Raw genomic sequence first — 22,970 nt, 5'->3', positions numbered from 1 at the left:
CTCAAAGGGTCAATAGCAGTTCCCTAATAAATGTTGAAGGAATTTAACATAATGAAGCAAGTGAGAAAGAACAAATGGCTACCAAATAGATTCTAATCATGGATATAAATACCAGTTGAACAGATAAAATGTAAGAAATATTTTAAACACACACACAGAGGTCAATGTCTTTAAATCCAAAATATATACCACTGCAAGTTCAAAGAAAGTGTAGCTCATGTGTTTGGGGCTTTTTTGTGTGTAAAGAAAGAGATAAACTAAATGAAAACTTGGCCGGGCGCAGTGGCTCAAGCCTGTAATCCCAGCACTTTGGGAGGCCGAGGCGGGTGGATCACGAGGTCAAGAGATTGAGACCATCCTGGTCAACATGGTGAAACCCCGTCTCTACTTAAAATACAAAACATTAGCTGGGCGTGGTGGCGTGTGCCTGTAATCCCAGCTACTCAGGAGGCTGGGGCAAGAGAATTGCCTGAACCCAGGAGGCGGAGGTAGCGGTGAGCTGAGATGGCGCCATTGCACTCCAGCCTGGGTAACAAGAGCGAAACTCCGTCTCAAAAAAAAAAAAAAAAAAAAAAAACTAAATGAAAACAATGTTTCTTCCACACTCAATTTTTAGTAAAGTAAATCAACAACTCATAGAATTTTACGGTTAAAAAGAGCTCAAATCATCATTTAGTTCAATTCTTGTTTAGGAAATTAGGGTGCTAAAGTTGTGAATTACATAAGGTCATAGAGCCAACTGGAAGTAAATCTGGGACTAAAACCCAATTCTCCCAAGCCATTTTTTTTTCTTATTTTTATTTTATTTATGTAGTTTTAGACACAGGGTCTTACTGTGTTGCCCAGGCTGGCCTCAAACTCCTGCACTCCAGTGATCCTCTGGTCTCAGCCTCCCAAGTAGCTAGGACTATAGGTGTGTACCACTGTGCTTGGCCTCTATGCCATTTCTAGAATTATACATTTCTCTGTGTATTTTATTTCCCCTGTACTTACGTAAGCATCGTTTATGCTTCTTGAAACAACATCTCTGCTTCCTAGTACTACAAATGTGTTTATGTCAAGAATCTATACAATTGAAAGACAGCTCAAACGTCAGTAACTTGAACTTCTTTTGGCCATCAAACATTTTACTAACTCAATGTTTTCCAAACTTTCCTGATATTAAAACCCAGCAAGTTTCTTAATTAAAAACAGATTTGTAGGCTCTATTCCAACCCTTCTGAATTCAGGGGAGTGCCTTGGATAAGCATTTTATCAAGCCTGAGTCATCGTTATGAAGAGACAAAAAAACTGCACTACTGAAAAGTATCCATTCTTCTTCCTCAGTGCTGATGCACAATTGGCACAAAATCCCCCTAGGAATTGAGAAGAGGAGAAACTAAAGTTTTAGATAATTCTGAACCCTGAAAGCCAAAAAGAGTAAAGGTATTTCTGAGTAATCTTTACTCTGAAGCACTGTAAGTTACCAGTTTATTACTATTATTTGGTAGCTAGAGAAGAGATGTGGTGCAGTGGTTTTTAACACAGGCTGCGTATTGTTAGAGTCTCTGCGGAGCATCTAAAAGTATACAGATACCCAGACACAGAAAACCTGAGTCTGATGTGGAACTAGGGGTCAGAGCCCTCTCTGGGTGGTTTTTAAATATTCCACAGGTGATTCTCATACTGAACCAGAGTGGAAAAGCACAACTTTACTGGGATAAAAATAACAAAAGTGTTCCAGTCTGAGTGTAAGCACTGGCTGAAATGACACAGAGAAACTTTCAGGAATGCAAATGGGCTCAATGTTGCATTTGCAAAAGCTGAAGAGTTAGTCATCCTTTGTCTCTGGCTCACTGAGTATAGGAAGCTGCATATCCCCTCCACTAAGGGAGACATGTGGTATTCCAGGGCATCGCTAAGAGCATAAGATTCCTAATCAGCAGCCATCAGAGCTACTGAGAAGGGTGAAATGGCCTGGAAACCAGTGCTCAGCTGGGTGAAGCCACAATACAGAATGGTGAATGTACAAACTGATGAACAGAGCTACAATACCAGAGTGACAGGAGAATGGGAATGGCCAACTGACCCAGATGAGAGCAATCATTTACACTTGTCAAATGCCCTTTGGCAAACATGCACATCTATTATAGCCAAGGTACTATGGGACACATGTAAATAACATGGGTCCAGTTATCAAGGTACCAGCAGTCTAAAGAGAGGATCAGATCTAGTCACAATATATCAGGAGCCAGATGAAAATGAAACTAAGTAGCCTGCAGTTTATTGAGTGGGCAGCAGAGCAAGGAGCTATTGAAGACTTCTCCAATGGCACTGCCGTGCTCAGGGCTCCTGATGGTGGGAATCAAAGTGAAAGAAAATTTTGAAATAAGATCAGTTTGGAGACGACACGAATAAGTAAGGTCTTTCTAATCTATAAACTCAAAGAAAACACCTCATCAGCCCTAGATACATGAAGAGCAAGTATTAATATGCATAACTTAACAAAAGGCAAAATAAGTAAACTGAGGAAAAGTGGAGTCAGTTGACTTGCTTACACATAGTAGCCATTCCACAGTTAAGAGGGAAAATATCTTACCTGCTGCAGCTGCCTGAACAGCGATCACTTGTGGAAAAATTCAGTTTGTACTGGTCAATTTGGCTGACTTTAGTGACAGGTAAAGCGTCCTTACCTCACTCAGATGTGTCTTCAGTTCTTGCACTTTTCTGTATTCTGGAGTGTCAAGTACCACTTTGTATTTGTCTCGCATCTTCCTTGCCTTATCAGTGTACAGGTAATTAGACTTAAAAAAAAAATACAAGTTGATTAATCACTTAAGGAATTCATGTCATACTGTCTTTCAAATGTCTGACATGTATCAGCTGAGCAGGGCCTTCATATGTCCAGGGTGACTTCCCAGGCAGAAACAATTGTAATTTAACTAAGCTCAGCACGTTCCACAGGAGGCACAGATCATAATAAGCAGGTGATAACTTGCTCACATGGGTTAATGGTAAATTTTCCCCTTAAAAGTAGCTGCAGGCTAAGATCCCTTCTGCCTAGCCCTGGAGGCTAGATGATGGGTGTATCCAGCTGTGCAGGGTTAATTAGGCACTGTGACGCTGTGCACTCACCCAGAGCTTCCGCAGGTGCCGGGAGCGGACCATGTCAGGAGTGTCATACAGGAAGCAACCAAGTCCCTTCAGGACCTGCAAGTCCTCTTTGTATTTAATCTGACAGGCAAACACAGAAATATAGCTGGTCATAAGCAAATGTAAATCAGGAAACACAAAAGATGGAGTAGCAACACTTCTTTATTACTGTATCTTTCATTTTGGTTCATCTACTTTTTTTTTTTTGAGACAGAGTTTTGCTCTTGTCACCCAGGCTGGAGTGCAGTGCCACAATCTCAGCTCACTGCAACCTCCACCTCCCAGGTTCCAGCAATTCTCTTGCCTTAGCCTCCCAAGTAGCTGGAATTATAGGCATGTACCACCATGCCCAGCTAATTTTTGTATTTTTAGTAGAGTTGTGGTTTCACCATGTTGGCCAGGCTGGTCTCGAACTCCTGATATCAGGTGATCCACCCACCTCACCCTCCCAAAGTGCCTGGCTGCAGGTTCATCTATCTTGTACTCTTAGTTTACTTACATCCAAGTAAGTCACATATTTTTTCATTTAAGTCTCTAGCCCCAAGCTGAGGAAAGAACACTGCTATTTTATTACTATAATACTGATTGGAGAAAAGAACAGATTGAATGGATTGGTTTTTTAGAAGGAGAGAACATACAAGGAGAATGAAAAAATGCAGCAAGAAGTCGTTAATGGGGTTTGGAGCAGGGATGAGTCAGAGGAAAATACTGAACATGACCTGGGTTGGAGGCCACATAGTGAGTGAGGAGTTGGAATGATTCTGTGTTGAATGTAGAACGGTGGTCACTGGGTGATCAAGAATAATGGCAATTCTGTGTTCCCCAATTGGTCCTCTGTTTCCATAGGTGGAGAATTGTGGCATCCTCCTTCCACACTGCCTTACCTCCAATTTGTACTCTTGGTTGGAAGTGCTTATCAGAAAAGGCTGTTCAAAGACCACTGGTTGCTTTACTTGCTGAAAGCAAGCCTGCCTCTTGGTAAGACTACTCCAGAAAGACCCCTACGAGATGCTTACATCACTGGTGATGTCTCCCACATAGCGGCAGTGGATCACTTGGGGTGTGTATGGCAGAGAGATCATGTGGCCCTGCATCTTGAAGAAGTCTGATTTGTAGATCAACTAAAGAAAAAAATACCCCAAAACACATGCATTAGAGACTGAACAACTGATATTATCCCAGGTCTCCACTCCCTGTCTTTCTAGGAAAATACCCACCTCACTGACAGCCTCTTGTGTCTTCTTGACTTGGCGGATCTCAGGGGTATCGGGAGTTGTATGGATCTTGTCTTTCAGTTTGTGGTACAATTCCCGATACAGTCTCTACATTGAAGGAAATATCATTATAGGTATTTAGTAGGGGATTGTTGAGGGCATCTACTGACTAATCAACAACAAAATATTTTACATAAAGAACCAGGGGAAGAAATATCAAGGATATAGGAAATGATTTGAGATAAGGAAAAAAGGAGAAAACGAGAGTTATTTCATTTAGGTAAAGAATTCTGAGCACAAAGCCTTCCACTTTCTATCAGATAGTTGCATAGTAGGATCAGATATGCAAACCAATAGTTGGTGTAGAAAACCAAGGTCGTGAGTCAGACTAAAATGCAACCTTATTAAAGATTTTTGAATATAAATGTCAAAAGAAGAAATTGTTTCTTTAGAAAAGTTTTGCATCATAATCTATTAAACTGCATATCTGCAAGGCATTACCAAATACAAAACAACAACAACAACAACAACAACAACAAAACACTGCCAAGAAATGCCAGCATCAAAATGTGACAATAAGGACTTTCTTCCTTTTTGATGGTATGTAAGTTTACAATGGAAATACAATTAATTCTTAATGCATTTCAAACAAAGCCATGGCCATTGAAACTCAATATGCCTCTCAGAGAATCAGCATTCAGGTACCTCGCTGGTAACATTGTTGACTCTCCGGACGTGGACAAATGGAACATCTTTGGGACCGAGTGTATACCCATATGCCTTGGTGTGTTCATAGGCTTCTTTGTACTTGAACTGCGAAAGCAAAGTCAGAACGAGATTAATGATGGGTAAACAAGGAGCGACATTACATTTCTTCAAACAGAAAAGAGACGTCACCTTTATTTGAAAGATTGCTCTTTTTAAGAATTAAGTATGAAGAAAAGCATGGACAAAATTTCAGTATTAATCCAGACCTTGAAAATTATGTGCTGCAAAATAAAACCAGTCCCAGAAAGGAATAAATTTCAACCCTTCCTAGGTGAAATCTGTTTGTAGAGAGGTATGCAAAATGACAGAGAAAAATCTGTATTTTTAGCCCTAATGTGGCTAGAAAATTAGAAAATACAAAGAAACAAGAGAATGTATTTAGGACTGATGAGTGGCTTGGTGGATTGATTTTAACACATCCTTTAGGTGTTAAATTATTAAAGCTTTGACTGTCTACTTTGGAAGTACATTATTGAACCATAAGCTATTAGGTCCTTTATGGCCAGTACGTTTGATTTCCAGGACTACGAAGGGTAGTGTGGAGGGAGAGCTGATTATTCTACCAGTGGCTGGTTGTGGTACACAGGCCAGACTTACTGGGACGGCCACAACTTCCCTAAGCCTTCTCCATGTGGTAAATGTATCAAGTCCCAATTGGGTACTTGTAAAAAGTGGAGAAGAGCAGCATGAGTGTCATTATCTGAGCAAGCTGAAGGTAGTAAGAGCCTGTCTACCCCTCTAGTCTTCTATGAACTGGGCACAGAGGATAAGTAGTGAGATAAGTATCAGAGCCAACAGCTAGGCAAGAAGTCTTCTTTTCAAAGGAACACATGGGGATGTTATAGCTTCTGCAGTTAAACATAGCAGAAGGAAGACAATACTATCACCACACCTCAGTAGTAGTACGTGTGTGAAGTTGCATTTCCAGTAAATGGCTTGGCATAATTCAGAGTGCTTCTGTGCTAAGTAAGGCCAGCAGAAGTAGAAGCATCATGACAGCTGTGTGCCCTCAGCCAAGGCGTCCACGAACATCCTATTCTAACCCACGGGGCTACCCAGGCACTGCTGAATTGCAGAAGTAGTCAATTCCACAGCACCCCTAAAAATGTGCTCTCTCTCCTCCCCAGCTCCCATTATTATATCAGGTTGAACCTTTAGGGTATGACTGGAGAATTATAACAGGCTATTAATATGAGTCTCCTCCTACCCCACCTTCAGACCCATCTCAACGAGGAGGAGACTACTCACATAACTGCTCATGTAACGGGTATCCTTGATGTGTTTGAAGTGAGGAGTATCACCTGGAAGTCTATATCCAGTGGGCAGGGTGCGCAGGCTGGTTTTGTATAGATTCTGCAGGAACGAGGAACAGCAGGTTAAATGACATCTGGCATGAAGTAACTGATCTGAGCTCAACAAAGCGCATATAGCTCATGTTAGGTTTTGGACCAGATACTTTACATTCTTATGCTCACTGAATTGATTTCAAGAAAAAATTAAATACATTCTAAGAGTCATGAAATAAGTCAGTTTACTCTTCACCTATTGTTTCGGAAAAATAGAACAATGGTTTATTGAAAATAGTTCCTGGCCAGGTGTGGTAGCTGACATCTGCAATCCTAATGCTTTGGGAGGCCAAGGCAGGAGGATTGCTTGAGGTCAGTATTTGAGACCAGCCTGGACAACATAGCAAGATCTCATCTCTACAAAAAGTTTAAAAATTAGACATGGTGGTATGTGCCTGTAGTCCCAGTTACTTGAGAAGCTAAGGTGGGAGGATCACTTAAGCCCAGGAGTTTGAGGTTTCAGTGAGCTGTGACTGCACCATTGCACTCCAGCTTGGGAGTCTCCAGAGGAGACCCTGTCTCAAAAAAAAAAAAAAAAAAAAAGTAATTTCTGTATGATTCTGAACATATGCCCAGTTCACTGTATGGCATCTAGCAAGAATTTGGGAAATGAAGAGAAGACAGGTAACCAAGTGTCACCTTTGTCATTGCTCCATCTCAGGTGATGATATTCAAGCTATCACCAAGATATAGCCAGGTGTATGTCTGTGTTACCCTCTCCTGCCCGCTCCAAACACGATGTCTTGACATCAAGCTGTGAAGAGGTCAGGATGCACATGTTCATGGCGAAAGGGAGGACCAGGTGGAATGTCTGCCTGTGACCTTAAATACTCTGTCTCTTGGAGTTTAAGATTGAGAATTACATTTAAAATATGAAATACCAAATTATTTTTCTTTCGTTTTTGAGACAGGGTCTCACTCTGTCACCAGGCTGTAGCACAGTGGCACGATCACAGCTCACTGCATCCTTGACCTCCCTGGGCTCAGGTAATCCTTTCGCCTCAGCCTCCCAAGTAGCTGGGACCACAGATGCATGCCACCATGCCTGGCTAATTTATTTATTTTTGTAGAGATGGGGTTTCACCATGTTGCTCAGGCTGGTCTTGAATTCCAGGCTCAAGCCATCTGCCTGCCTCAACCTCTTAAAGTGCTGGGATTACAGGCATGAGCCACTGTGCCTGGCCAAAATAATAATAATTGTTGTTACTATTATTAGTTGGAACAGAGTTTTGCTCGTTACCCAGGCTGGAGTGCAATGGCGCGATCTCGGCTTACTGCAACCTCCACCTCTTGGGTTCAAGTGGTTCTCCTTCCTCAAGTAGCTGAGAGGCATGTGCCACCATGCTTAGCTAATTTTTTGTATTTTTAGTAGAGATGAGGTTTCAGCATGTTGGCCAGGCTGGTCACAACTCTTGACCTCAGGTGATCCGCCTGCCTTGGTCTCCCAAACTGCTGGGATTACAGACTTGAGCCACTGCACCTGGCCCAAAATTATTTTTAATGCTCAAGACGGGAAATAGCATGAAAAGTTGAGACCAAATCAGCACCATTGGGTAACGCAGAATAGGTAGGTGGGATCTAGGTTCTTTCTCTTCTGGATACCAACAACAATTTCTAGTTTATCTCTTATTGAGGTTAAAGGCCTTATCTCTGTCATCCTGATTTTCAGCTTTTTGAAAGCTGAGAAGGTATACTGGCTTTCTTCTTTGTAAATTGTAAATATTGCTGAAAAATGCCCATTTATGTTGGTTTGATTGCTCCACAGGAGGATCCTGGCAGCCAGGAGGGAAGATAGAGTATGCTTTGTTTGGTGTTTTGGTTTTTTTCACCTCATGTGAATCGAACAGCATTTATATTTTACAAGGACACGTCAAGAGAAAGCAGACTGAGCTTGCTTCCACGGAGGCTGATGGAATGGACTTCTGCTGGGCACTCTCAAGTTCTCACTGCTCACCGCACTCTGGAGCTTGTACGCGTGAAGGGCCCGGTCCAGATCCACGGTTTTGGTAGTTGGAGCCACTTTGCCTCTGACACTGTGCACATAGTCATAGTGGTAGACAGCCTGGTGCAGGGAGAAGCATTATTAGAAGCAAAGAAAAGGGAAACCCAGATCTCTCTTTAAAAAAATAATGGTAGCCTGCTTCCCCTTGCCTGGAGAACTCATCTGACACATTACTGTGGCTTGTCCAATAGGATCAGAGCCAGGGTGTGGACACTCACACTGAGGAATAGAAGAGATGGCCCAGGCACAAGAAGAGGAAGGGTGGGCATTTTACCACGAGAAGTTCCAAAATACTAGGTCTCAATGTTTGCTTTCACTGGTGGGATCTGATACTGACTTATCATCCTGTAGAGTTAATAAAGAAAGAGCAGCTTTGTGCCTGCCCTGCCTGCTCCACGTCAGGCATCACAGTGGGTGCTTCCTTACGTCCCCATCTTATGCATCAGGATGGGAGGCTCAGCTGGATTCAGTGCTTTTCACAAGCCTCATAGATAATGTGTGGTAGAGCCGAGACCGCGCTCCACATCTCTAACCTCAGAGCCTGCTTGCTTCTTATTCTACCATAGTTGGCTCTAATTTATTAAATGGCTTAGACCAGGCATCCCCAAACTACAGCCCACAGGCCGCATGCGGCCCCCTGAGGCCATTTATCCGGCCCCCCGCTGCACTTCAGGAAGGGGCACCTCTTTCACTGGTGGTCAGTGAGAGGAGCACAGTATGTGGGGGCCCTCCAACGGTCTGGGGGACAGTGAACTGACCCCCTGTGTAAAAAGTCTGGGGACACCTGGCTTAGACAGAAATAAACTTGCAATGACCCAGGGCACAAAAAACAATGTTGGAAGCACTAAGGCCCAAAGTTACTTCATAGACTCAGATCACTTACAACTCCACCCCAGCAAACTGCTTGAACACATCAGATTTTAGGAAACAGCAGCAGCAGCATCACTGGTTTCTCAGAAAAGACTTGGCACTGCCCCGCCTATGGTTTTTACCCCTCTGCTTGAGTGGTGGCCCTGTCTCTATTACTGTCCACTTAACTTCCCCAGGGAGCACTTACGTCACTCAGCTGTTTCCCACTTTTGACAGCCTGCACGTAGACTGGGGTATCTGTGACAAGCTTGTAGTCATTCCTTGTTTTCAACATGTGAGCTTTATACTTGATCTGCCGAGAAGAAGAAAATGAGCCCATGTTGGACCATTCCTTGTACTTGAAACTGCTGGTTTTCGTAGAGGGTTTGGTTGCTTTTAACTCATGAGCTTTACGTTCATCCGCACTTGTTTGACAGACCAAGATGCATTTGAATTTTATAACAGCGATATGGGGCTTCTTGCATCTTCTAGGACACTTGACAACTACTCTTCTAGGAAAGTTTAAGCTTTCTTACTGAAATCTTCATTACAGTGTTTAATTTGCCTGAAAAATCCTCTCTTTACAAATAGATCTTGTCTATAGCATTGCAAACACTAGCAAAAAGCACTTTCCTAAAACGATAATTAAGTGCTTGTTCATATATCCAAAATAGTCTAAAAAGTAGAAAGGAGAGCCAGCAATCCCTTCTCTGCCAGAGCATGATGGCATACCTGGACTGCATTGTTCAATAGAGTGCCATATGCTTCCCCAAGTGATAGTTACTCTGCTCCTAGCATCCTTCTTCAGCTCAGCCACCCCCACAGCTGATCTGTGACAACGCCCCTGTTTTAAATAATTCCCTCTTGACTCTATGCAGAAATGGAAATATACTAAAGAACAAAACGAGGCAAACTCACATCATCACGTAGATCATAAGCATGCTTGGCATGGAGGATTTCAGGAGTGTCCCAGACATAGCAACCAATGCCTTTCAGCCAGTTGAGGTCATCCTTGTACACAATCTAGAGGGTTTCGATAGAGAGGATCAGAGAAAAAAATTGACCATAATAACTTTAACACTAAAAACATAGGCACATTCTGGACCCAGAAGCCTTTGTAAAATGATGAGCAAGGACATTATGCAAAGAGGCTCAGGGGAGCCACAGAAACATCCATACATGGAGCCCTGCTTCCAGAGACTGCTCCTCAGTCAAGGCAGGCCATGAACATATAGGAAAGAAATAGTGGGAAAAGGCTAAGGTAAAGAAATGGGTGAGTCTGTTGCTCTTTTGGGTGGGGGCATGGGGCAGGGCAGTGGAGGGGGCTTCTTAAGTCACAGGCTTACATCGCTGATCTGATCTGTGACTTTCCTGACGTGATCATTGACTTGCAAGTCGGGGTGGCAGATCCATTCGTGGAGATGCAGGCGGTAATCAATCTCACTGACTTTCTTCTGAGAATCCTTGGCGGTAACCATCTCTACCATGTCGGGGACGATGTGGATTTTCATCTTGTTCTTTTCATAAACTGATCTGTACAGGCGCTGTGAAGTTAAAATCACATGCCAGTTATACAGGAAATTGTGCCAAGGCAGCATGGCCATACATGAGAGGTCAGGTTAACCAACTCACAGCAAACAGCTGGGGGCAGGGCAGGGACTGGTATTTTCTGACATTTCCTACAGATTAATACCAGGGAAAATTTTTAAAAAATAAAACATTATAGTTGAAATAATGTGTAGTATCTTTACATGTGCACAATCAGTGTCATATGCCTTGGTAAACAGAAAACGTTCAGTCTGGGCACAATAGCTCACACCTGTAATCCCAGCATTGTGAGAGACTGAGGCAGGAGGATCACTTGAGCCCAGGAGTTTGAGACCAGAGTGGGCAACATAGCGAGATCCCATCTCTATCAAAACTTAAAACCTTAGCTGGCTATGGTGGTGCATGCCTTTAGACCCAGTTACTCAGGAGGCTGAAGTGCGATGATTCCCGGAGCCTTGAAGGTAAAGACTGCAGTGAGCTGTGATTGCCCTACTGCCCTCCAGCCTGACTAACAGAGTGAGACCCTATCTTAAAAAAAAAAAAAAAAAAAAAAGCAAGAAAGCAAGAAACAAAAGAAGAAAGAAAAGAAATGTTCCTATTAATAATACATGGTTATTTTACTTGACTTCAATTTGAAGTAAGGTCTTTGGAGTTATAGTCATGTGTTTTATAACAATGTTTCAGTGAAAATATTACAATACTGTATTTTTACCGTATCTTTTCTATGTTTAGATACGTAAATACGTCCCCCTGTGTTACATTTGCCTACCGTGTTCAGTACCACAACATGTACAGGCTTGTAGTCTAGGAGCAATAGGCTGCACCATCTAGGTATGTGTAAGTGCACGCTATGATGTTAGCACGATGGAATCCCATCATGAACGGCGCAGCTCTCAGAAGGTATCCTAGTCATTAAGGGATGCATGATGGTACTTACGTCGATGTTAAGCTTGCCAACTCGGAGGCACCGTGCTGTGTTCGGATCATCTTCAACGCTTCTTGGTAACGTATAAAGAGCTTTGAACTTTTCATATTCTTCCCGATATTTGATCTATAGAGAAAAAGTAGAAAGAAAGAAAGAAACATAGTTTTAGAGAGTAATAGATTTATATTGTTAAAAGAGGGTAAGATTTAATGGGAAAAACAACTCTGAGATCCACCCAGCACTGGGGACACTACTCTGAGCTCATTTCCCCACCTGTACAGAGAGATACGGCACCAGTGCCTGTCATGGGGTTATCGTGGGGCTGAAATCAGCCTGTATCAAAGGTACTTTTAAACTGTAGAGCACTCTGAAATTTTGGTTGCTGTTTTCAAAATTCCTATGCCAATACTAGCACTTTTATTGTTACTACAAGCAATTCATTTTAAAGAGTATGTAACTTAAAAATATACTGTGGTAATGACTTTGTTTTTCTCACTACAATGAATACAAGATTAAAACTGTGCCCAGGAATTTCTTTGTTTTTAATAACTGAAAAGTCTGCTGCTAAGAAGACACTATCCTTGGATTTCAGTTTCTACAAGGCTTTCAAAAGTACAGTGCAATCAACTTCTATGGGATAACAATTAGTTCTTAAGCTATGTTGCCTATTAATTAGTGTTCCATGATTACATAAACCAGGTTAAGACAGAGACTGAGATCCAGTCTCATAACACACGATAATAAAATAACAATTCTCCCACAACTCAGAGACCTGCATCTCTAACAAATGAGAGATTGAAGTACATATTTGTATCAGAATTTCAGCAATGCCCTTCATTGACTGGAGACCAACCAAAATTTCCACCAGATTTTTCCAGAACAGAAAATCAGCTTTTTACATCGAATCTATTTCTCAGCTTCAAAGATGATGGCACTTAAAGGTACCCTTTAAAAAAAACAACAACAAAAACTTTTTTCCCCCTAAAATAAGGTCAGAATACTTCTTTTACAGCATTAATTTCTCTATGTTTTACCTTGCTTCAAAACCAATTTGCCAAGAAACTTGCCTCTATAATTTTGTTCATGACTCAAGGAAAAAGCCTCTGTTGAGCTTCGTAAATCTTATCTATAACACTTTTCTTCCCAAATGAAAAGTTTGTTCCTTTTTGCAGTCTTCCAAATAGAGTTGGGTCTGGGTAAAATCATATAACTTACTTTTTCCTCCAGATAAAAACTAAGTAAGTCCATAGATTGTCTAATGAAGTTTTTTTCTAAGCTGTGCATCTCTAAGCCCAGTAGCGTAGTGAAATCAATTTACTGAGTCACTAGCATTTAAATGAGTAGAACAGAATAGAAATGATCAGAGTACATTGTCTCTAGTATAGCAGTCACTACTCTTCTGTGAGACAATTATGCCAGAAGAAACTCACATAAACTTCAGGTGTGTGTGTGTGTGTGTGTGTGTGTGTGTACTTGAAATAAAAAAATTTCCCACTGTGAGTCATGGTCAAAACATGTTTGAGAAATGCTAATTTAAAGTGTTATATAAAATGTTCACAATTAGGAGATCAAGTCTAATTTTTTGAAAGATAACTGGGCTACAAATTACAATAAAGGTTACAGGGAATTTTACAATAAAAGGTTTTACTTTAGTGCATTAATGGATAGAGGTCATGAAACAGAAGCATAAAGAGTCAGAGGACATAACGACCTTCTACTATATTTAAACAGCTCATGAGATTTAGGGTTGGTTTGTTATACAGTTATGTTTATATCTAAGAAAAGTTCTACCTTAAAAAAGTAGAATTAGCCTTTTTTAATGTTTTCTATTTCTTTGCTAAAAAATAATTTATATTAACTGGGCATGGAGTAATAACCAGTTATATTCACTGGTTTATTTTTGCCCTATGTCCAGGTAATTCTACTGAAATTGTCTATTTTTGGAGGATGTGTTATGTCTTCAGCCCATCCTTACTTCTGGCTCTAGCAGAGACTATCCATGCAAGACCTGTGCAGACAGACAGCCTGAGAGGTCACATCCTGTCCTTCTTGCAAGTGCTCGTGATTCTCTCCAGGCAGCAGAGAGAGAGGCAGTGAGAACATAGAGCAGGCGTCCCCAAACTTTTTACACAGAGGGCCAGTTCACTGTCCCTCAGACCATTGGAGGGCAGCCACATACTGTGCTCCTCTCACTGACCACCAATGAAAGAGGTGCCCCTTCCTGAAGTGCGGCGGGAGGCCGGATAAATGGCCTCAGGGGGCTGCATGTGGCCTGCGGGCCATAGTTTGGGGACGCCTGAATAGACTCTAATGATTTGGAATTATTTCCTGGACATGCCCATGGAAGCACTGGGGGTACTTCTGGGCAACATATGAATCAGGCTGAAAGATTCTTGGAGTGGAGAGCAGGGCAGGGCAGGGCAGGGCAGGGCAGGGCAGGGCAGGGCAGGGCAGGGGAGGGGAGGGGAGGGGGGGAGGGGAGGGGAGGGGAGGGGAGGGGAGGGGAGGGGAGGGGAGGGGAGGGGGGGGGAGGGGAGGGGAGGGGAGGGGAAGGGAGGGTGGGACAGCTGTCATGTTTTTGCTTGACTTACACGGCTGGCCAGATGCTTCTGGTTCTTGGCGTGTGTCAGGGACAAGGTGCTGGTGGGCAGGATGTAGCTGGTGGCTTTCACTCTATCCCAGGCCTCCTTGTACAGGTTCTGCAGGAATTAAAGACCTTCTTGTGAATATGCGAGAATGCCTTCTGGTTCGCTTCTGAGTAGCAGGTTTTCCTTCTGTTTCTGTCGTCCTCACACACTGCCGACCGACTCCCAGGACGCCTCTTTAATTTGGGGCTTATTTAATTGTGCATACTAGAATTTCATGAGGTAAAGTAGGATCAAAGGTCCAGGAAAAAACCATAGAAAACCCTCTGGGGATAGAGTGTCCATCCCATTTATTCTCTTACTGTCTTGGAAGGGGGAAAGGTGGCTCATATATAAGAGAGAGAAAAAAAAAAAAACTCAGCTCACACTGCTGTACAGATTCTTCAGGTTTCTGGTTCTGTCATAATCCACTGTCTCCAGAACTGTTGTGTATTTGTCCTTAATCTGATGATAATTTTCTTTATATTTCACCTATAGACAAGGAACAACAGGTTATTCACCTCTGTTGTTTGAAAATATGTAAAGACAAGAAATAGTTTGTCCCAGGAAGAGAAGTATAGGAAGACGCACCTCACTGGCATTAATGCCACTCTGAACAGCAGTCACATAGAGGGGCGTGTCTGTGACCAGATTATAGTTTTGTAGATTTTCTTTACCTGCTGCTGTATATTGTAGCTGTGAAGAAAAACAAAAGTCACCAAAAATGGTAACATACAGGTCTGTCATCAGCTTTAGCTGCTTGTGCCAACTTAGATGTACCTTTCTTTATTTCTGGATTTCTGCTTTAATCCTAACAAACAGGTTGTAATTCTAGAGTCCTGCAGACTTTGTATAGCTGCCAGAATGAACAGTTTCACTTGACCAAGACTGGGGTCAAGATTGTGGCCATTTTTTCTTTTCCATGCCTATCCCCCACCCCTGACAGCAGCCCCTCACTTCTAACATTCTATTATATCTGCTCCATCAGAGCTGAACCATGTGCTAAAAAATTTTCCAGATAGTGATTTTTTTCCTGTAGTCAAAGGACGCTTTTGCATTCTACTCTCTGTAAGTTAACCTGATCAACTAAAGTACAGATGCTTCAGAGTAGTTCACTGTGAAACACCTCCCAGGTAAACTTCTGGTTATCAGTGTTCACTGCCTTAAACTGCAGGAGAGACTCATATGGGAAGATCCAGCCCCAGAGCAGGCCACTAGAAGAGGTTTGACCAGGAGAGGAGGGGCTTCGGTCAGTCAGAGCCTACACTGTTACAGCAGCTTTCTTAGCCTGGTCATCAGTCCACTGACACCACCATGGATTCTGATGACCCATGGAGGGCCAGTCCTTCTAGAAAGTTGGCTCACCTGACTCTGAAGGTCATATGATTTCTTGGCATGGAGGATTTGGGGTGTATCCCAAACGTAGCAACCAATGCCTTTCAGCCAATTCAGGTCATCTTTATATACATTCTGCAAGAAAGAACAGTGAAATGTGGAAGGTATTCTGAATTTACAATTGAGCATTTGATAATTTCCTATCAGTCGCTGGCTGTGCTTATTGCTTAGAGGACATAGGGTATGCCTTTCACCAGCTGGAAGGTCTTTAAGTCCAAAGCCTAAAGAAGCTGGAGCTCAATATCAAAGTCTGTGTCTAGTGTTAAAACAATAAAATATTTAACATATATGTCCTATGGCTTAGAATGGATTCTTACACCAAAAGATGCTTATTCATGCCACCTTGTGTTGAGAAGCAACACAATTTATGAATACAGGGACAAGGGGAACATGGCAGCTGGGGTTGGGGGGGTGGCCAAGACAGAGTCATGGAAGCTATAGCTAAGTCAAGCTGCAGAAGGGACATCATACATCACTCAAGATCTCCTGGGCATTTCGGACGCGTATAACATTAGGTTCTTCTGGAAGAGATGTCCACTGGTGGAAATAGTGTCGATACTCCAGGTCACTGAGGATGTACTGGCACTTTTTAGCCAGCACATGATTCATCATATCGTTGGGGATATGAACATTTGCTTTGGTATCCTCATAATGTTTTCTGTAGTTCAACTAATACATTTTAAAGACAAAAATAAGAAAGGGATTTACATGTAAATTATTCAGATCAATCTCTTTTAGATCCTTATTTCCCATTTAGATCAGTATCTCTAGAATAAACTAAGGTTAAAAAAATCATACTTTAATATATTCTTGTTCTTTTGAAATTTCTCATCCCCACTCCCCCGCCCCACTCAACACCTTTTTTTTGATGAAGTCCTGCTCTGTTACCCAGTCTGGAGTGTAGTGGCGTGATCTCCACTCACTGCAATCTCTGCCTCTCAGATTCAAACAATTCTCATGCCTCAGCATCCTGAGTAGCTGGAATTACAGGCGTGTGCCCCCACACTCAGCTAATTTTTGTATTTTTGGTAGTGATGAGGTTTCACCGTGTTGGCCAGGCCAGTCTCAAACTCCTGACTTCTGGTGATCTGCCTGCCTCGGCCTCCCAAAGTGCTGGGATTACGGGTGTGAGCCACTGTACCTGGTCTGAAATTTCCCATCCTTTTATAACACAGGGTAAATAGTCATCTTGTTGATTTTCCCTTTTCCCAACACAAAGCAGTCTCAGTATTTAATAGTGGGGAGAAGGTGGCAGGGAGAAAACACACAGCCATCAAGAGTCCACAGGCTGACTGGCAGGGCAGAGGAAAAGCTCAGGAAGGACTCTGCCACTCCATTTCCCAATTAACCTGAACCAAGGGCAAGTTATAAATAGGCAGACCCGACAGCCCCCTTACGGGGCACAAATCCCGTGTGAAAGTGGACATTTGCTTACCACACTCCTCATCTTTTGGAAATCCAGACAGTGAACCACACCAGGGAATTCACCGATCACTTTTCCAGCCAGGTAGTGACCTTTCTGCTTCTCATATATCTCTTTGTATTTAAGCTGTAAAATGGGTTTAACAGTGAGAATCGCTGGAGTTTTCTAACCAGTCCCTTGATCCCCAATAAAGACTCCCAAACTTAAGAGAGGAAAAGGTCATACTGACCTCACTGTTCACCAGATCAGCATGCTTGGCTCCAACGATGGGAATGTAGCGCTCATCCAGGGTGTAGCCATAGGCCTTGGTGCCCTCCCACGCCCCTTTATACAGGATCTAGAACAAAGAAATATGTGGCAACAAAAGTTTGCATCCAATTTATTTCAGATGCCGCTAAAACAATAGGTCAAATTAAGGTGAAACATGTATGTTCAAGGCAAGGCTGAAATCTTTATCTATAGCCGTTAGTGCGGCTACCTAGAATAGGGAAATTATTTGGTTTATTGAAAATTAAGTTTACAGACTCTAGGTATTTTAATATTTATTTATTTACTTTTTTTTGAGATGAAATCTTGTTCTCTCACCCAGACTGGAGTGCAGTGGTATGAACTCAGCTCACTGCAACCTCTGCTGCCTGAGTTCAAGAGATTCTTCTGGCTCAGCCTCTGGAGTAGCTGGGACTACAGATGCATGCCACCATGCCCAGCTAATTTTTGTATTTTTCATAGAGACGGGATTTCACCCTGTTAGCCAGACTGGACTCTAACTCCTGCTCTCAGGTAATCCACCCACCTCGTCCTCCCAGAGTATTGGGATTACAGGTGTGACTCACTATGCCCGGCCAACTCTAGGCATTTTAAAACAGTTGATTATATTTGTGATCCTAGTAAAAGTGACAAGAAATTTGCACACAGGGAGAGAACTGGCAAAGATTCTTTCCCATTGGGTGCACACGTGCACACCATCGTCCTCCTTTAAATTAGCTGAATGAAATTTTGAAGGGCAAGTTTTCCTCTTGTTGGCTGGAGATTCTGGTGCATGATTGTTAAAGAGGGACCAGCCTTTTCTCCCTTTTTTCTGGTGACAGGTGCTCAATCATCCGTGCACACAGAGCACTTGTTAGATTATTATTCTATCGATTTAAGTCTGTTCCTTGCCTGGGCTCACTTGCATGGGCTCCTGAAGGGCTTGTCTCATTGAGCTTTAGGCTCTCAGTGCCTCCCTAAGTGCCTGGCACATCACAGGAGCTCCAGCCAAATAAACGCAATTTGCCCTGAATAACATGCTACTTCTAATAAACAAGACTAAGAGCAATGGGAAAATAAATCACAGGTTGCCTTATAAGTTCAGCAGTTCATAAAATCAGCCAAGAATATGAATGCAACAAAAGCTTAAAATTAGAAGTTGAGTGGTTATTACATAAAAGAGAACTTACAGTACTGTAGAGTTTTCCCATGTCTTTGGAGTGGGAGATGTGTGGTGTGTCTGGTGAAAACGTATACTTGCCCTTCGCTTTATTAAATGTTTCTTTGTATTTCACCTAAGGAGAGAAAACAAAAGCAAACCTTTTATTACTAGAAATGTATATTACATTTTCAGAAGTTTACCTAGAAATATAATCAGTCCACGTTTAGAGATTAAAATTGACCAACTGGTTGAATTTTAGTCCATTTTAACTAAAACAACAGAATTTGGATAGGAGTATAGATAGCCAAAAGTGGATAAAATTTACCACCTACTAGATTTTTATTTATTTATTTATTTATTTATTTTTTGAGGCAGAGTTTTGCTCTTGTTGCCCAGGCTGGAGTGCAATGGCGCGATCTTGGCTCACCGCAACCTCCGCTTCTCAGGTTTAAATGATTCTCCTGCCTCAGCCTCCCGAGTAGCTGGGATTACAGGCATGTGCTACCATGCCCAGCTTATTTTTTCTATTTTTACTAGAGACAGGGTTTCTCCACATTGGTCAGGCTGGTCTTGAACTCCCGACCTCAGGTAATCCACCTACCTTGGCCTCTCAGAATGCTGGGATTACAGGCATGAGCCACTGTGCCCAGCCTACTAGTGACTTTTAAGACATCCGCAAAGATGATAATTTATCACCTCCTCTTTTTTTTTTTTTTTTTAACAAGCAATTATCTAAAGTTAAACTTATCCCCTCAATGATACAATGAACTCCCCAGTCTATGCACTTCAGCATGCACAAAGCAAACTTACATCACTTTGATTGACAGAATTAATCTTGGCTAAAACAATCTCTGGAGGATCCACCACACTTGTAAAGTTAGGATAGTTGTCAAGGGCATTTTTCTTATATTTTATCTGTAAAGAAATGGAAACAATGAAGACAGGTTTACCACTACAGGTTATCTACCCCCACATGGCAGGTAGCAGGGCAAGCATTAGGTTAGAAGGAGAACAGGCTTTGCATACCTGATTGACCATTTCCTGGTTCTTAGTAACCCTCACATGGTCCACAGAATCCAGGGGAATCCAGCCAATGCCTCGGAGCCACTCCAGGTCAGCTTTGTAGACATTCTGAGAGCAGGAAGAGAAACATAATGGAGAAATAAATGACTGGGACACAGGCTTACAGATGGCAGATTAAATTTTTTTTCAGAAGCTTTTTAAGGATTTCTCTCTAGTAGTTGTTGTCTCATTCATTCAACAGTGGTTTCACCTGAGCAGTATTTCTTGAGGCTATGACTGTGCAAGAGGCACTATGCTTGGTGTTTTGATGAATAAGTATGAAGAAGGAGTTTTAGGAGTCAAGATAAGTCATATATAAAGCAGGAAGTACTGTTAGATCAAGTGCCCAAATGCTATTGGAGTTGAGGGGAAGGGGCTGTTATTTTCTGCTATTGTCATAAGAAAAGGCTTACCAAGGAGGTTGTACTTTTAGATGGTTTTGGTACATTTAGTCATGTAGGAGTATGCGGGTAAATGAGGTAAATTACGCAAGTAAATGTTAACTTATTGGGAAGGGGGAGGCATCTCCTGGGTCCTGGCCAAACCTATTCTTGCCCTTACCGCTTCCAGCACCTAGATTCTCCCAGCCTATCCCACACAAAAATAAGAGGAGTTGCTATTCTGATGAAAGTTCCACAACAGCTATTTTGCTGCAGCAACCAGTGAGGTGGGATGTTCAAGTTCAACATCTATGCTGCAGCAGTCTTTGACTTCCGGCTTCTCTTTTGTTAATGATGAGAGGGCCCAGGTAGCATTAGCTTCACTGGTCACCTGAGCAGCTAAGTTGATGCTGCAAGTTACTGTGCTGCACAAACAGAAGGCTGGTGGCCTGAATCAAGCAAGATCTCCATTCAGGCTTCAGTGGGAGGTATATTCTCTACCCTAGCTTTACCAAAGCTCTGCATGAGGCATACTGGGTCCTCATGCAGCTTAATCAGTATTTTCTTCTCTTTTGCTTTGGGGACAACTTCATAAATGCCTTGAGGAATGAGATGCTTAGCAAAGCAGGAATACGGCATGTTTAGGTCTTTAACTGTGCTATCATCTGATATTGTTAAAACCTCAACTCTCTCAGTTCCCACTCAAGCAAATTATTATTTTCAATCAGCTGACACTTTTCCATGTGAATGTAAGTGAGGAGTTGCTGACCAAAATGGTACAAAAGCAGATTAAAAAAAAAGTTGATTGACAGTTATTCAGAAATGCAGTCAGTGAGCAAATCTATCAATCTGTCACTGCTCCTGATCTTTCTCTATTTCATATCCAGCCTCAGTTCCCTTCAGAAATAAATTAAATATCTGTGGCTTCAAATTTCAAGCACTGGTGGATCTGGGATGTTGCTCATCATTCTTAGAATGTACCATGCACTTCTAGATAATGAAGAAACAAAAATCACTTACATCGCTCTGTAGGTCATAGGCCTTTCTTGCCTGAATAACATCATTCTGGTCAGGATGACACGTCCATTGGTGCAAGTAATTACGGTAATCAATATCACTGACAAGGTTCTGCCCCTCCTTGGCAGCCAAGACTGACACCATGTCAGCGGGTATATTGATTTTGGCCTTTGTTTTGTGATAGTCCTCTTTGTATAGTCTCTCATTCTGAATCTGGCCTGCATGCTCAAACCAAACCAGCTTAGGATCATCTCTCATTGTTGGGACGCCAACATAATGACCTTTTTGCTTCACATGCTCAGCTTTGTATTTCAGCTGGTGAGAAGAGCAATATAAATTCCATCAGTTTTGACAAGCACACAAGGCAGAGGGGGCTTGACCATCTACTCAGGGATATCAGCAAATTCCGCCCCTGCCCCGCCAAGCTTTTTGTTTAACACCCACCCCCCACCCTGAGAACAAATAATAGAAAGCAAATAAATCCATATGAAGACACAGCTATTTAAAAATAGAAAAATATTTTGCTGAGATTGAGATAGCCCTAAAAGTAATAAAAATAAAATTGTAAAAATAAATAAAAATAGAAAAAAAATACACTTGTTCTCTGATTCTTGATTTTATTCAAAGGCCTAAAGACTTTAGGGAAGGCAGAGAATGTAAGAAAAAGTGAAGAATCTGAACAATTGCTTTTTTTTTTTTTTTTTTTTTTGAGACAGAGTTTCGCTCTTGTTACCCAGGCTGGAGTGCAATGGTGCGATCTCAGCTCACCGCAACCTCTGCCTCCTGGGTTCAAGCAATTCTCCTGCCTCAGCCTCCTGAGTAGCTGGGATTACAGGCACGTGCCACCATGCCCAGCTAATGTTTTGTATTTTTAGTAGAGACGGGGTTTCACCATGTTGACCAGGATGGTCTCGATCTCTTGACCTCGTGATCCACCCGCCTCGGCCTCCCAAAGTGCTGGGATTACAGGCTTGAGCCACCGCGCCCGGCCTAACAATTGCTTTTAAAGAAGCCAAGCGGGGGTAAAGAAAGAAGAAAGCCTAAAGCCCATGGAATAAGGACCAGTAAGGAGCAGGTCCTCCAACCATCACCAAGCTTGGCCAGCTCTGCCACACTGAAACTGGACACCTGTAAGGTACTATCTCTGCCTTCAGCATAACTAGAATCCCTGTGAGCAAGGTTCCACTTTTGCAAAATGCACTCCCATCAGGATAAATTACCTCACTCTGAACGTCACCAGAGTGATGGGCATGAACGAACGGCACAGCATCTGGAGGCAAAATGTAACCTGTGGCTTTTTGTCTCTCCCAGCCTTCCTTGTAGAGATGCTGAAAGACAGAGCCACAACAAAGGGTTAAAATGAGAAGCCAGAAGGGAGGGGTACATGGTGTGCATATTTATCCCACAGTTCTATTAAGGCCTTCCACTCCTACACAAATGCTAGGCATCTGGGTGAAACCCATACCTGATCCAGTATCCTAGCAGCCTCCTGGGCCGTATGCAGCAGGGGGGTTTCTGTGAGAGTGTACTTTGATTTGGTGGCGTTCCAGTCTTTTCGGTATTTAATCTGAAAAGAAAAAAAAAAAAAAAAGAGAGGCAAGGGGGCAAGTTACTTTCTGGTAAGAAAACATTGTGTCGTCCAAGCAATTGTTAGCATACATCATTTCACTGATTAAAATCCATGTTTCAGAAGATCGCATGCTGAGTGTCAGTAGATGGAAAAGCTTTGAAGTGTTATTTGCATCATTGTGAGATTTTCAAACAGCCATATTCTTACATCATCGAGGATCTCGCCACTTTGTTTTGCTGTCACATAATCAACTCTGTCATCCACAGGAGTGAAGTTGAGAGTTTCTATTTTGGTACGATATTTTTTC

General features: G+C 42.3%; 1 protein-coding gene across 1 annotated transcript in view; it reads right to left on the bottom strand.

The window, feature by feature from the left end:
* NEB (nebulin) overlaps nt 1-22,970 on the bottom strand; it is a 221,979-nt gene that overhangs the window by 59,506 nt on the left and 139,503 nt on the right. Inside the window, 25 exon segments of the mRNA XM_074399695.1 lie at nt 2,673-2,783; nt 3,115-3,213; nt 4,149-4,253; nt 4,350-4,454; nt 5,052-5,159; nt 6,363-6,467; nt 8,415-8,522; nt 9,520-9,624; nt 10,230-10,334; nt 10,658-10,855; nt 11,797-11,910; nt 14,376-14,483; nt 14,796-14,900; nt 15,000-15,104; nt 15,774-15,878; nt 16,275-16,472; nt 17,239-17,352; nt 17,456-17,563; nt 18,663-18,767; nt 19,445-19,549; nt 19,661-19,765; nt 21,097-21,408; nt 22,314-22,421; nt 22,559-22,660; nt 22,871-22,969. Of these exon segments, the coding sequence (XP_074255796.1) occupies nt 2,673-2,783; nt 3,115-3,213; nt 4,149-4,253; nt 4,350-4,454; nt 5,052-5,159; nt 6,363-6,467; nt 8,415-8,522; nt 9,520-9,624; nt 10,230-10,334; nt 10,658-10,855; nt 11,797-11,910; nt 14,376-14,483; nt 14,796-14,900; nt 15,000-15,104; nt 15,774-15,878; nt 16,275-16,472; nt 17,239-17,352; nt 17,456-17,563; nt 18,663-18,767; nt 19,445-19,549; nt 19,661-19,765; nt 21,097-21,408; nt 22,314-22,421; nt 22,559-22,660; nt 22,871-22,969 (3,042 nt within the window).

The sequence above is a fragment of the Saimiri boliviensis genome, chromosome 5, assembly GCF_048565385.1.
Source record: "Saimiri boliviensis isolate mSaiBol1 chromosome 5, mSaiBol1.pri, whole genome shotgun sequence".
Taxonomy (NCBI): Eukaryota; Metazoa; Chordata; class Mammalia; order Primates; family Cebidae; genus Saimiri; species Saimiri boliviensis.
This window is presented reverse-complemented; position numbering and strand designations above follow the sequence as displayed.